Source organism: Pantherophis guttatus, chromosome 2 (assembly GCF_059756535.1).
Source record: "Pantherophis guttatus breed Tessera chromosome 2, ASM5975653v1, whole genome shotgun sequence".
NCBI lineage: Eukaryota > Metazoa > Chordata > Lepidosauria > Squamata > Colubridae > Pantherophis > Pantherophis guttatus.
The window spans coordinates 147215643-147231261 of record NC_142064.1 but is presented as its reverse complement, the minus strand read 5'-3'; the positions used below and the strand labels follow the sequence as shown (position 1 = coordinate 147231261).

At 40.1% G+C, this 15619-nt stretch overlaps 1 protein-coding gene across 4 annotated transcripts in view; it reads left to right on the top strand.

Annotated features, from left to right (window-relative positions):
- Nucleotides 1–15619, top strand: part of TEX2 (testis expressed 2) — a 107632-nt gene that overhangs the window by 74863 nt on the left and 17150 nt on the right. For all 4 annotated transcript variants that reach the window (XM_034412613.3, XM_034412615.3, XM_034412611.3 and 1 more), the window contains exons 6-8: nucleotides 2974–3120; nucleotides 9753–9852; nucleotides 14816–14948. In XM_034412613.3, the coding sequence (XP_034268504.2) occupies nucleotides 2974–3120; nucleotides 9753–9852; nucleotides 14816–14948 (380 nt within the window). The remainder of the gene's footprint in view (nucleotides 1–2973; nucleotides 3121–9752; nucleotides 9853–14815; nucleotides 14949–15619) is intronic.

Here is a 15619-nt window from a genome sequence, read left to right as displayed (position 1 = left end):
AGCAAAGCCAACAGCCTGCTTTACTTTCAGTTTCGTTTTTCAACATAGCTAGGGGGAAAAAAATCTGCTCCAGCAGATTTTTGCAAGCAAGCAGCAGAGCCCTGAGCAAAACAGCTGAGAGCAAATCAGCTGAGAGTCGGGAGGCCGATCTAATCAACGGGCTAATTAGCCTATGCTGAAGCTCCGCAGGCCAATAAAATTACAAAAAAACATCGAACCGTTTGTTAAATTGCTGGCTCGCCCGCCCCTTGCCCACCACTATTTATTGGCAATAAATAGTGGTATGGAGGGGCGGGGTAAGGGGCAGGGCGAGCCAGCAATTTAACAAACGGTTCGGCCGAACCACCTAGAACCGGCAGAATCCCACCACTGCCTATATACAGTCTCTTCTGTTTTACTTGGGACTGTCTTGAATACTGTTTATGAAATGTGACTTATTTACAATCCTTTTCTCTCTTTGTTTGCGTGTAATGTCCACTATTGATGCTTGTATATTTCCCATAGTGAGTGAAGTAAGCTCTTGAGCAGTGAGGTAGAGGGTAACACTAGCTCAATCTCAGTCCTATCTCACTTCCCCAGCACAATGGAAATGCAGACCAGGATACCTAAGCAGATGAATGACTTTTTTAGAGATTAAAAACATCCTTTTCCCCTACCTGGAAGCTCCAGTTGAGACACACACTTAAAACCAAGGTGTGCATTTGTAAAAGACTCATACAAGTCCCTTCTATCAACCAGTTAAATAAGCAAAGTTGATATACCGTATTTCTTGGAAGATATTGTGGATGCAAACACTTTTCTGTTAACTAATCTGGTATTTATTAACAGCATGTTAGCCATATTATCAAGGTTGGCAGAGAGACTGGTGTTAAGGCACCACATAGATACTATCTTGCCTCCCTGCTAACATTCAACTACCCTTTCCTTTATTGTTATAGCAGTTCCTACCTGCAGTCATTCTTAGGGTTGTTTTGCCTCCATCCTGAATTAATAGTCACCTTTTCTAGGTGTGAAACACAAGCTGATTTGTTCCGGTTGCTGTGCACAATCCAGCTCTGATTCTGAGAATATAATTCTTGGGTGGGGTGGGGTGGGGCGGTGTTCAGTAATAGAATCATACAATCAGCAAGAATTACACCTGCTTTTGATTCATAGTTGCACTTAAATTTGAATTAACATCCAGAGACCCACATATTTAATCTCTCACAAACAAGGCTCTGACTTGAGCAACTTCCCCAAATAATAACCATAACAGGCCCTGTTTGTTATCTAGAGGCAACATTGAGAGGTCTATTCTTTATATAATTCAATCTGCATAAATAATCTTATATGTCTATGCATAAATTTGTATTAGTTCAATAACTTGTATAAGCTGGATCTCTGATTTTTTTCTATCCCCTCTTTTTGTTGGATACAGGTCAGTCACAATTGATTTAACTGTTGAAGCTTTTTTCTGTTCATTTCAAGTCAACCCCTTCAGGCATACCTCCTTCCTAAGTGATGGATGGCTTTGATTTACAATTATATACCTTTACAATGGCAACTTCCTCAAAGATTTAGATAGGGAATGCCTTTATGCTCCCCCTGAGATGCAATGAGGGTCATCTGGTTAAAATAACAACAAAAAAAGGCAATTATTATGGCATTTGTGTTATTGTTAAGATAAGTGGCATAGCAATACAAAATGCTCTTGTTATCAGATAGGAGGACAGCCAATATGCCTTGGGCAACCCCATCCAATTTCTTTGTAAATTATTTACAATTTACAGTTGTAAAGAATTCTTATGAGGAGATTGAACTGTGTTTATGCCCTTTCCATTCTTTGCAAACCTGAAGATCTTCTCTGATCAGCATCAGTGCTAGCTTCAGCTAGTTGGGAGCCCAATGATTGCTGCAATTTTGCTATTTTAATAAGATACCTATTTTGGACTTCTTCAGTCATTTTGACTTATGTTTTAAGGTGAATGTTTGCCACCACCAGTGTGGCCCTTTGATAGTAACCATAGCCCAATACTATGTTCCAAACATAGTAGTCCCATTGGTAAGACTCAAGGGTACCCGAGCATCTTGAGTTGTATTTTTGTTGATAAGGTGTAGTTGGAAACTGGCCTTCACTTTATCAGCAATTGGGGAGTTAGAGTTAATGGGGAATGCATAGGTCTTCCCCCTAACTTTCAGATGGCCTGGCCATGGTCTTCTGCCATTTGTTAACTACAGACATTTTGCAAAAATGTCCTCTCAACCCCACATATGGCATATTGCTATTACCCAAAAGTCTTAGGAAATCTGTTAAAAGCTTCACCTCAATATTAATAGAAGCAGAGTGGAATCACTGAGAAAAGACTCAGTCCCAGTCTGAGCCAAGATTAAGAAGGCACAGGGTTCTTACTAAAAGCTATTGTGATCATTGGGCAAAGCAGAAACCAATGTCAGATTCTGTCAAAGGAATGTCCTGGGGAAGAAGCTTTGAAACCGGACATGAAAGTGCATAAGATCAAAACATTTTTCCAACTTCTGATTGCTGTTGCATATAGAAATGTTCATAATGGGAAAGAATGCCAGCTTTGAATGAAATACAGCTGATGCTACTCATCTCTGACTGCCAAAGGCAGCAGCTCTCTCCTGAAGAGACTGGATGATTGATTTTAGATTGGTGTCAGAGTCTTCATAGGGCTGAATTGAGGCAAGGCTCTGCTTGATTTCTTTTTCTGGGACCCCAGTTCTTCAACCTGTTTAGCTTCCAGTCTTATTCCTTCTACACTAGTGATTTACATACTGAAGCATCAGCTGATTACCTTGGACAATATATTAGACTCATTCATGTGAAATATTTTTAACTTGCTGTTAAGTACAAAAAAAAAACAATTATTTCAATAAACATGTTAAAATTAACTGTTCACTTTATATATTCAGTAGTAGCATTGTGAAACTTATTAAAAGTGAGTTTTTTTAAAAAAAAAAATCTCTTGCCAGTTGCTAACCACCTCCCATAGTGAAGATGAAGAACAGGAAGCCTGGATCAATGCTCTGCTGGGAAGAATCTTTTGGGATTTCTTGGGAGAGAAATATTGGTCTACTTTGGTGTCAAAGAAAATACAGATGAAGCTCAGCAAAATAAAGGTAGGAATATTTTCCTATGTTTCTACCATCTGTTTGGGTAGCCCATTCTTGAAGGGAACTGTTATAGAGTTTCAGTCTGCTGGCAGTGCAGGATGCTATCAAGCAACCTGTCAGGGACTACACCAGTCTGTTTTTTTCTTGAACCATAAAGTTGCTTGGCATGTTTATCATAACTGTTAGTCAGACTCTTGGTGGTTTCTGGACACTTTTAGAAAATTAAATAATTCTAGAGGTTTTCTACTTTTGTCCTTCTAATTCCTGAGGGAACACCATTTTATTTTTATTTGAACCGTTTTTAATTCCACCTGTTAGCTGAAGTAAACTCCTAGAACAGGTTGCAAAAAATAGTAATAGTAGTCCTTGCCCTAGACAGGCATACTAAAAGATATGTCATAAAAGGATTGGGAGGGAAAAGAAAATGGAATGTCAAGAACGGAAACATTTTGAGAAAAAAATGGTAACCTTTGCCGTTCTAATGCAATAGGCCTACTCCCTTTTCTGCCTTGACTCAAAAGTACTAAATGAACCTTCATGGAGATGATCCCCCAGGAGATCTGATACTTTCCCCCCTTTAAAAGTAAAGGTAAAGGTTCCCCTGCATATGCATGCTAGTCGTTTCCAGCTCTAGGGGACAGTGCTCATCTCCGTTTCTAAGCCAAAGAGTCAGCGCTGTCCGAAGACGCCTCTGTGGTTATGTGGCCGGCATGACCCAACACCGGAGGCGCATGAAACACTGTTGCCTTCCCACCAAAGCGGTCCCTATTTTTCTATTTGCATTTTTTACATGCTTTCGAACTGCTAAGTTGGCAGAAGTTGGGACAAGTAACTGTTCTGCCCCAGCTACGGACCCCAAAAAACACAGCACACACAAAGTCCGTACAAACCTTAGTTTACTCATTTAAATCAGTCTTTTCTGAACAAAGGCTGTTAATTTAACTTCATTAACAGCCAACAAGAATCCAAAGAATAATAAATAAATTCTGAGGCACAATATTTCAGATAACTGTAATCTTACTGTGGTTGGCAGAATGCCCAGAAGCAATTTGCAGGAAAACTGATAAGAGAGAAACAAGAGCCGAATCAAGACAAGAAGGAATGTGAACGAAGTTGTTTCCTACAAATTGCATCAGTCGTCATCCTTCCTTAAATAGGCTAGGGGAGCAGCCAATTAACCCCAAGCCTTACTCTCGAGGAGACCTCCTCCTGAGGAGCCACTCCTGCCTTTTGGCAGCTCTGCGCGCTTGTGCTTCGAGAAGAGGCTCCTCTTCCTCTTCACTTATGGGAGTTTCTGGAAGTTCTGAAGGCCCTGGCTGAATTCCCGCCTCTGGCACCATATCTTCTCCAGCCTCCTCATTGTCTGACTCGAGTGCCAACTGCACAGGCTGCTGGCGCAGTACCACACCAGCCTCCTCGCTGTCGGAATCAGCTACTAACCGCTGACGGGCCACAACAGTAACGGGAGCTCACCCCATTACGCAGTGCTAGGGATTCGAACCGCTGAACTTCTCATCGACAAGCTCAGCATCTTAGTCGCTGAGCCATCACATCCCTTTTCCCCTTTTAAGAACCCCCAAAATAAGTTTTATTTAATAATATAAACATAGTTTTGTCCTCCTTTTTAGATTATTAACAAGAATTCTTCCAGCAACCATTTACCTGTTGTGCACAACTCAATGCTTGTGCATTGGCTTCAGTCAGGTCCATCAGTCTGCAACAGTCTGCCTGTTATTTCAAGAGCTGGTTGTTCATTCAGGATTTTCATATGAGTGAAATATTTATCCACACCAAGCATTAATCTTCAGGACTATCAGAGTTATCAGAGAGCCAAAGGCAGAGATTCTGATAGGTGCTGTTTGTGCCCCCAGTCTGCAGACTTTTGAATAATAAATGATCCAAGCACTGTTTCTATTTCTCTGTTCCCCTAAATGAGTTTTAAATGAAAATGTATGACCCAAGGTGGTGCTGCGATTCAGCTGTGTCCCATCCAGTTAATTTCTCTACGTGTCTTGATTGCACAAATGAAACAAGCAGACTAACTTCCAAATTAGCTGGCAGCATAAATGATCAGTTTTCCTAATGCTGTTCTGCAGGAATGATTGTATATTAGCATGAAAACAATTTTCCCATTTGAATATTTTAGTAGAGATAGCCATTTGGCGTCTTTTAAAAAAGCAACTGCAGCCAATGTGGGTACTGGTTGATGCATCTGTGAATTAAAGCCTACAATTTTGGAAACAAAAGCTTGCCTTCCAAGCTCAGCCAAAGCTTTTATTGTTCTTTCTACTAAAGACTAGGAACATTTTGTTCAAATGTTCATGAAATAATAGTGTTCTGATATTGAAAATCTACGCGGAGTTCACTAGGTCGGTTGAATTAATTATTGACACACACTCTCTCTTATTCATGTCATCTTGGTAATGATTTTGTTGCTATATTCAGTGTTGCTACACTAGTGATCCATTAGGAGCTAGGAAGATGGAGTACCTATTTAAAGCTTAAGCACCAGAAGAGCTAGGAAAGTGGTGCCAGAATAGTGAGGAGAAAAACAATACTGACAAGAAGTAGAATTCCCCCAGCTAAATCAGGAGAGACATCCCTACATTTCTTAAGAACAACCTTCCACAGGTCTGATACCGTCCAAATGCACTGAGACAACATCAGGGTGAGGAAGATTTTTAAGATGAACATTTTGTCAACTAGCTTATAATTACAAAGTCATACATTAATCCAGTAAAATGTACTCTCCCTCCCCCCCCCTTCCACAAGACCTTATGACAGATCTTTAATTTTTTTCTTATTGCAGGGACAGGCAATTCATTTTGGGTTTATTGGCACATTTGGGATTATGAGACGCTGTTTGTCAGGCACAAGCAACCCGAGCCACTCGTGAATAGGATCAACTAGATATTTTATTGTTAATTATCTATATTACAAGAATTTTCTAGACTGTCTGTCTCCTTGGGAAATAGCAGATATAGACCTAAAGGTTTTACCTCAGACTATTCTCTCCTGAACAAACTCTAAACTGGAATGTCTCTTTACTCTCTCTAGAGAGGCACCTTCTCCTCCAGCTGGTAATTCCACCACATTGTTGAAGATTTTTAAATGGATGCCAAGGCACTGTCATTCACAAGTTTGATGTAACCCTTTGTGTGTTGCCCCACTTCCCTTTTTGTTTGTTTTTAATAGAAATAAGTATCTTCTAGATGGTTTTTGATGAAACAGAAAACAGGTGGGCTTTAGTCCATGTCTTGTGCCCTTCATGTATTCATCACAGATTCTACTATTGATTTATGTGCCATTCCTTTAGGAGAGTGAGAAAGTTTTCTCTAATTTCTTTGCAGAGCCAGTTCTGGGTTTCTTATCTGACTTTGAGCTGCTGCTCACCACAGTGTTAGTGTGCATATCTCCAGTGTTTGAAACAGCAGCATAGTATTCTGTTAGTAACAGAACTTGCAAGTCCTAACCTAGTGGCTTCACTGCAGGTAGTCCTTGACTTACATCCATTCATTTAGCCACCATTCGAAATTACAATGGCACTGAAAAATATTTCTGGTCCTCACATTTATTGCAGAATCCCAAAAGTCACATGATCAAAATTTTGGTGCTTGCCAACCAGCATGTATTTACAATAGTTTTAGCATCCCGGGGTCATGTGATTGCCATTTGCAAGGTTCCCAATCAGCCTCCATCCAGCAAAATCAATGGGGAAAGCCAAATTTGCTTAACAACTGATGTGATCCCCTTTTTTAAAAAAGGGCATAAAATTGGGTATGACTTACTTAACAGGAGCTGTGGTGGCGCAGTGGTTAGAATGTAGTGTTGCAGGCTGACCCTGCTCATTGCCAGGACTTCGATCCTGACTGGCTGAAGGATGACTCAGCCTTCCATCCTTCTGAGGCTCCATGCTCCACACTGGTAATCTGCCACTCAGGATGTTTCTGAACACAGCACTGAGGTCAGTAAAATGAGGACCCACATTGTTGGGGGCAATATGCTGACTCTGTAAACCACCCAGAGAATGCTGTAAAGCAAGTGCTATTGGTATTACTATGCACCTTGCTTAGCAATGGAAATTCTGGTCCCAGTTGGAGTTGTAACTTGAGGACTACTTGTACAGGACAATTGAAGGAAAGCAATTGGTGATTCTCCTCAGTTTGCTCCCCCTCCCCTTCTGCCATCACTAGCTGGCAGGACTGATTGCTTTCCTTAAAATGGAGTCGTAACGGGCTTTGGTATCTGAGTGAGTGCTTGATGCAGATGATTTAGCTGCTTTTCAGGTTTCCCTGGTGACTTGTCATTGGCACGGGGATGCTCCACGTTGGTAATCTGTCACTCAGGATGTTTCTGAACACAGCGCTACTGATGATTTAGAAAACTGGTACATTTATGCTGAGAAATAGACCAACTGACAGATTGATGGAGTGGAGAAGATATGCAGGGTGAAGCAGGAAGGAGCTTTCATGTCACATTGGGACAGTCCTGTCACCTATTGATCTGTCAGCCAGGCTATTTTTGGAAACAGATTTATGGTCTTTCTGTCACTTGAGTTAGAAAGGGAAGCTCTTATTAATTTCACTCCAGCTTTGATATGTCCAGATTCATATGTGCTGCAAGGGAATACTAATGTTGGCAGTAAGTGGCGGCAGCTGGCAGAACCCAAAGGTATTCTGTGGAACATGTAGAACGATATTGGAGTAGGCAAAATAACACACCTCTCAAGAAATTAAAAATAGTAGAAAGCACCGAAAACCATGTGTTGATAGAAGGAACAGAAAACCTGCAATGCTCTCATTTGGGACAAAAGAGCCAGTTTGGTGTAGTGGTTAAGGCATCAGGCTAGAAACCAGGAGACCATGAGCTCTAGTCCGGCCTTATGCAAGAAAGCCAACTGGGTGACCTGGAGCTAATCACTCTCTCTCTCAGCCCTAGGAAGAAAGCAGTGGCAAACCACTTCCAAAAATGTTGCCCAGAAAACTGCAAGATTTGTCCAAGCAGTCATAAGAGCATGTGTGCACGTCAGTGGTGAAATGTAAAATTTGTTACTACTGGTTCTGGGGGCGTGGCTTGGTAGGGAGGGGGTTAATGTGACTGAGTGGGCATGGCCAACTTTTTTTTTTTTTTTTTTACATTTTTAAAGCATTTTTTTTATAACCTATTCAGGCAAATAGGTTGCAAAAAAATGCTTTTAAAAGATTAAAAAAAAAGGCTCTGACGATCATAGCTGTGGCGCGCGATCAGCAGAGCCTTTTTTTTACCTTTTAAAAGCATTTTTCGTCCGAATAGGTTGTAGCTTTTAAAAGTTAAAAAAAAGGCTATGAAAATCACAGCTGTGGTGCATGATCGTCAGAACCTTTTTTTTACCTTTTAAAAGTGGGAAGTAACGACATGCGGGTGGGTGGGGCCTCACGCCGCCATTGCTACCAGTTCTCTGAACCAATTGTTACCAGATCACCCGATACGGTCCGAACCGGGAGCATTTCACCCCGGTGCATGTGCGCACTCTCTCCCCCCCCCCCTCTCTCTCTCTCTCACACACACACACACACACACACACACACACACACACACACACCATCTTTATTTGGGAGAATAAATAATGCATGCCCTTCTAGTTTAAAGCAAGCAGGAACCTTTTTTTCTTATTTTGGTCAGACAGATCTATCAATCTTTTGAAAGACCAATGAACATTGTCTAGAAAAAGTTCTACCAACCTTTCAGAAGACTGTGCTTAAGGGCCCTCATATTGTCTGACTGGCATTTTACAAAATGCTAGTTCACCATGGGCAAGTGTCTCCAGGCCTCTGGTCTTTTTGGAGCCCAAGCTAAAAAGGTTGTGGGGGCACTGTGGAGGGAATGGAGGAATCCGTGTGTCCTTGGTCACAATGCAGGTAGTCCACAGCTTACAACCAGTCACTTAATGATTGTTCAATGTTACGATGAACTTTTTAAAAAAAGTTATTTATTTCAAAATTAGGACTGCCATACTACCCCTATGCGTCACTTAGTCACATTTCAGGCCCTTGGCAACCAGTTCACATTTACAACCAGTTGTAGCATCCCACTGTCATATGATCACATTTTGCAATGATTTTTGCAGTTTTCTGGCAAAAAAAAACTTACTCTACTAGGTAAGCTGGATTCAGACTTATGACTTGATTTGCTTAACAACCATGATGACTCACTTAACAAGCACAGTAAAAATACTTGTAAAATCAAGTTCGGTCACATGGTGACTCAACTGCTACAATTTACAACCAAAATTCCAGAGTCAGTTGTGATCATAAGTTGAGGACTACACTCCTATGGCCTACAAAACTTTGCAGGGTGAAAGGGGTCCATGAAAATGTTTTGAGTTTCAAAAAGTAGAATAATAAGAATAAAACGTTCATACATCAAAATTAAATACATTTACGGCATTGTTACCATTTTATTATGCATATACTTGCTGTGATTTATTGATAAGTAAAGGTGCAGGTAATACTTTAATAAACCAGATTATTGTTTTCAGGGGCCTCCCGGGATCTTAACGTGGCCCTGGGCCATCCCAGGTAGTGTCAATCATTCAAACACCATGAATGTTGGGAAAAGAGAAAAAGCACTGTTTTATTCTACTGTTTTTCTTCTTCTAGTTGCCATACTTCATGAATGAATTAACACTAACGGAATTGGACATGGGAATTGCACTGCCGAAAATCCTTCAAGCCTATAAACCTACCATTGATTATAAAGGTATTGTGTTGAATTTTAATGTTGTAGGATGCATTAATAATAGAAAACTATCATGCTGTTACCTAATCATAATGTGCACTCAATGAATGTTCTCTAATCCTAACAATGTCTCTCTTATTCTGCTCTAACATTGTTTTTTTCTGCATCGGACTGCTTCTGGATGCAACATCCAAGCTGCAGCTGCACAGCAGGGAGGATATGATACAGCATAGAGGAACATCTGGTTAAATGTGCTGCACTGGTTAGCAATAGGCTTCCGAGCCCAGTTCAGAGTGCTCAGGTTATATCTTTAGGTCTACACAGTGGGGTATTGTGTTATCTCAGGCTCAAATAGCTTTGCTCAAATAGCATGAATAAGGCTTTTTGGGTAACAGCCCCCACTTTATAGAATCCCCTCCCCCTTAGACATAGCCCTAACCCTCCTTGCATTTTGAAAGAAAGGGGGGGAAATCCTACTGCACGGTGTCATTCTTACAACCTATGGCTGAGTAGCTTTTATTTTAACATTGTTGCAGCTTTGTTTTCAATGTTTGCCTTTCCTTTTGGGATTGGGTTGGGCTAGAAATCTCTTTAGTAAATAAATAAATGAGGGAGGAGTGGTATATATAAATGCTACTTGAATTGATTGCTTCATTGCGTAGAGCACGGGTATCAAACTCGTGCCGTCACATCTGCAAACAAACCACTAAGCTCAGAGAGCACCAAGGAAATGGGGACATCTTTCCTAACTATCTGTGGTTTAATAATTTAATTTATTACAACTGCCTATTTTAGAAGACTCTGGGTGACTTACAAAATTTTTAAAAAGCCCAAACAACAAAAAACAACCCAGAAAAAAAAAGGCACACTATTTTTTTTTATTTAGTAACACGATATAAAACATTCAACTAAAGTACAACTGCTTCTTATTGCCTGATATTGGAAAATTTGGATTTGTCATGAATGAAAATTTTATGTCATCCGTGATCTCCTTGAATTATTATTTTTGTTTAATTTCATTACTAAATGAATTTATTAAAAAAGAATTGGTATTTGGAGCTTGCTGACTCACTGATTGCATAAATGAAAGCAACTGAATTTCAGCAACTGAAATCACAGGAAAAATGTATTTGTTGGTTCTTGATCAGTGAGTTTATTTTGGAGGAGATTAATCAAATAGGCTCTATTCATGTCTGTTGCTTTATATAAATGCAATATCAAATTGTCAAAACAGCATCTGAGTACAAATTAATGAACTCCGAAGAAGAGAATTGTAATTTGAATGACTCTTTTTTGTTTTCATCCTATCATAGAAATAGAATTCAGTCTGCTCTTATTGCAAGATAGTAAGTTTTTTAAAAAAAGCAACACCATTTTTTCATCGTGAAACAATAGTGTGATATATTTGTAGAATTGGTTCATTCAATTTACTGCAATAGGAATGTTCCAGCCCTTGTAGAACAATTGGTGGCTATTCTTTGACTACATTGTTACCGAGACACGGCATTGTAAAATAAGGCATGAAAGCAAATTCCAGATCTTTGGTGCTGAAAGATAAATGTACTGGTTAGGATTTCTGAATGGGTATTATTATTTTCTGCCTCATTCAGTTTCACCCTTTAAAGATTTGGTACTTTTCCTGTGAGTGAAAAATTCATCTATTTCTCAGGAATTACTCCTCCAAAGAAACTGAAGCTTTGACAAAGATTTCAGAGGCAACCAATATAATATCACATTATAATATCATTAAATAGCTTATTGTCTCCATTAGAGGTGCATTTGAATGAATTAAAGAGGCCACTTACTACTTAGCTCTTTAGAGTTGAAAAGCAATCCTAATTGTGAAATTGCAGCATGTTCAATTTAGGAATACTTTCGTGGGTATATTATAAGCAGCTAAGTGTAAGAGAAAAAATGTGGACTTAGAAAAAGGAAAAAAAGGCGCTGCACTATATTTCATACTAACATACTTTACTGTGATGTTGAGGTAAATGTTTGAGGTATTTGGGGGCAAACACATCTGAGTTTAAGTATACCTGCCCCAGTTTATTATATTCCATGGTTTTTGTGGGACCTTACTTGAGGATTTCTCTTCATTTTACCTCTCAATAATCACCCTAGAAAATAGGCTTGGTGGAGAAAGTGTGTGAATTGACCAATTAAGTAGAGCCGAGAGCAGTGGTGGGATTCAAATTTTTTTACTACTGGTTCTGTGGGCATGGCTTGGTGGGCGTGGGCAAGGGGTGTGACAGGCAGCACTCGGCTTCCTGCACCCCCAGGAAGCAAAAACGGGCTGCGAAGGGGATGCGCTATCCCCCCGTGCCCTGTTTTGGGCCTAGTAGGCCTCCCTGCAGCCTCCTGGGAGCGAAAACGGGCCACCGGGGGGGCTTGCTGCCCCCCCATGCCCCGTTTTGGGCCTAGGAGGCCTCCCTGCTCTTACCTGGGAGCCAAAATGTGTGTGGATACTCCTGGAAGGGGCAGGGTGGGAAGGGGCGGGGCCAGCCAGCAATTTAACTACCGGTATCCCCAAACCGGCTGAAGACTGTAAGGTACATTTGAACCTAGGCAGACACCTTAAGCATTATGCCAATGGCTTCCCTCTGAACCTATTTATGCATCCATATTCGTTATTCTGTAAAACAAGAATATTAGAAATGTTCCCCATGATAAGGTTTTTTGATAGCCAAAATTGCGACATGAGAATTAAGAGGTAAGTTTTGCACATCCTTACTAAATACGTTTTACTGCGGATATCACATTCCAAAGTGGTCCCTTCCTCAGGGGTTTGGCGTGTTTGGTTTGCTCTAATGGGACAAGCTTCCTCACAACTGATTGTAAATAATACAGTGCAACTGCTCTGAGATGCTGATCCTTTTCATTTCCTGTCTTCTTTAGCGAAATAGGAACAATGTTTTGAGTCTGTGATGTGGCTGTTTTATCTCTCTGCCTCACAGATGCTCTCTAAAGCTTTCCCCTTTATAATTGCAGGATATTACATACAGATCAGAACAGTACAATTACAAACAGTTGCACTCAGGTTATTGCTAGTCTGCCTCAGATAGATGGATGCCGCCCTATGGAATTCAGGGCAGATGACAGGATCCAAATTGCAAGGCTGAAACATTTTCATAGGCGGTGTAGGCAGCTTTCATGTTTTTTCTTACAGGCTTTTAAATTGCCCCTTAAGACCGGTTCATAAGGATATTTATTTGGGTCATTTTTATAGAAAACTGGAAGGCAATATTTGGATGCTTTTAGAACCGTTGAATACAATATTAAAGAGCAAGGATGGGCATTTATAACAAGAGCATTTATTTGATTTGCAGCTTTCAAAGATCATGCTACTTAAATCTGGTGGCCAAATAGTAATTCTTAGCAGTTTTTATTTTTAAACTCTTGTTACAATTTTTGAAAATTTAACTGCCAACAAAGTAAATTTAAACAATCCAAAAATTGTAGCCCTATTGACTCTGATGAAATCATCATATCTCCAATCATAAAGGTAGTCCTCAATTTACGACCATTTGTTCAGTGACCATTCAAAATTACAACGGTGCTGAAAAGATGGATGTATGACCTATGTTTGAAGTTACAGTTATTGCAGCACCTCTACAGTCACATAATAAAAATTTGGGCCCTCTGCCCCTCCTTATGACTAACTGCAGGGGCATTGCAACTCTCCACACCTGTCTATCTCTCTACCCAGCCCACCAGCACATGCAAAGCTGCTATGTCATGCAAGCCTTTGGCCTCTCCCACATCCTGCTAGGCCGCAGCAGCCATGTGCAGAATGGTGTGAGGCAGCCTCTGTTGGAAGGCTGCATCTCGCATCAGCTGAGTGTACCTGTCAGCATCTGCAGAAAAACCCAAAGATAAGGAGAGCAATTTATTTCCTGAGTGTAATGAGGTGGGGGAGATGACTGAAAGCTTTTCAGGCCTGGAGGGGCAGAGAGAGGACCCAAGGCCTCCTGGCCTACAACAGCTTTGTCCACACTACTGTATCTTGTATCTGGCCCAGGCCTTGCAGAACCTCCCCCTCAGGCACCCTATTCTCTGCTTAATGATCCACAGAATCGCTTAACAGCTACAACTGGAGGCACCAGGATTGCAATCATTGAGTGAAGTATTTGTGTGGGTGCCTTGCTTAATGACCACAATGACTTAGGATCAAAATTTCAGGCTCAATTGTGGTTGTAAGTTGAGGGTTATCTGTATTCCTTTGTAGCACAAAGAGGAAAATTTGATCAGAAGGGGGGGAAAAACATTAGACAGCCTATTTTTTATGCAAAGATCCTACATATAATATAAATAGTGCTATTCCAGTGTGCAGTGTAGAAATTATTCCACTTCCATTTTTCTGAATAGATTTGCCTCTCATCCACACTGAAATGCAGACATCCAACAGCATGAATGAATGTATGTTTGTGCATGTATGTGTTAACTGAGCTCACATTCTATTTGTCTGAATGCTACAAAACATCCTTTCCCCTGTGTTACTTTGGAGGCTCCACTGTCACAAGCTAGCAATCTATGAATTTTATAGTGTATTGTAGGATAAAAATTGGTCATCAGGTTTTCCTAAAATGAAAAAAAAGGAAAAGTGAGTATTCCGTAGCAAGTCTCTTTTTGAGAAAAAAATCACCCTCTTATTTTCTAGAAACTCTTTGGATTTTGGAACAATCTAATTGCAAGATCAATACAGCAGACTAGAAACACTATTACCAATTAGAATGCTAACATTTTCTAAATCTGCTGACTTATCTAATGAAGTCTTTACATCATGCTTGCATTTACCGAACAAATTGCTGTTTACATTTATAATAATAGCCTTAACTTCTAAAAAAAAAAGGTGGAAATAATCTGAAGGCACCTGTGTAATTTGCAGCCTGTGCCAAATTTTTCTCTGGAAAAACCTTACTTGTTACTTGTTGAAAAATACTTCTTGTTGTTTATATGTAACATAATGTTGTCCCAACAATTCTAGGACTTTGGATTAACCTGGAAATATTGTACAATGGATCTTTTCTGATGACCCTCGAGACAAAGATGAATTTGACCAAACTTGGGAAAGAACCTCTGGGTGAAGCATTAAGATCCGCAGAATTTGGTAAAGAAGGGTAAGGAATATTGTTATCAGTTAAATTTTTATAGAGAAAAAAATTTGTAGGTGCAACATTCTGCATTTATCCATGAAAGAACCCAATGACCTCTTTATAGTAAATAATGTAGGACAGGTAGTCCTCAACTTACAACAGTTCATTTAGTGACCGTTTGAAGTTACAACGGCACTGAAAAAAGTGATTTATGACCATTTTTCACATTTATGACCGTTGCAGGAACCCCATGGTCACGTGATTTACATTTGGATGCTTGACAACTGGCACTGCCTCGTATTTATGACAGTTGCAGTATCCTGGGGTCACGTGATCAGTTTTTGTGATCTTCTGACAAGCAAAGTCAATGGGAAAGCCAGATTCACCTAACAACCATGTTTGTCATTTAACAACTGCAGTGATTCACTTAGCAAATGTGGCAAGAAAAGTAGAAAAATGGACAAAACTCACTTAACACATTTCTCATTTAGCAACATAAATACTGGGCTCTATTGTCATCGTAAGTCAAGGACTACGTATAATTGTTTATGTGAAAGCTATCGTACACAGTCTAACTCTGTTGCCCCCAAGCTCAAAATGCATTGATGAGCCTTTTGTATATTGTTACTATTTTATGCTCACAATATGTATTGAGTTATACATTAAAAAGTGGGATTAAAAATATAACTATGGCG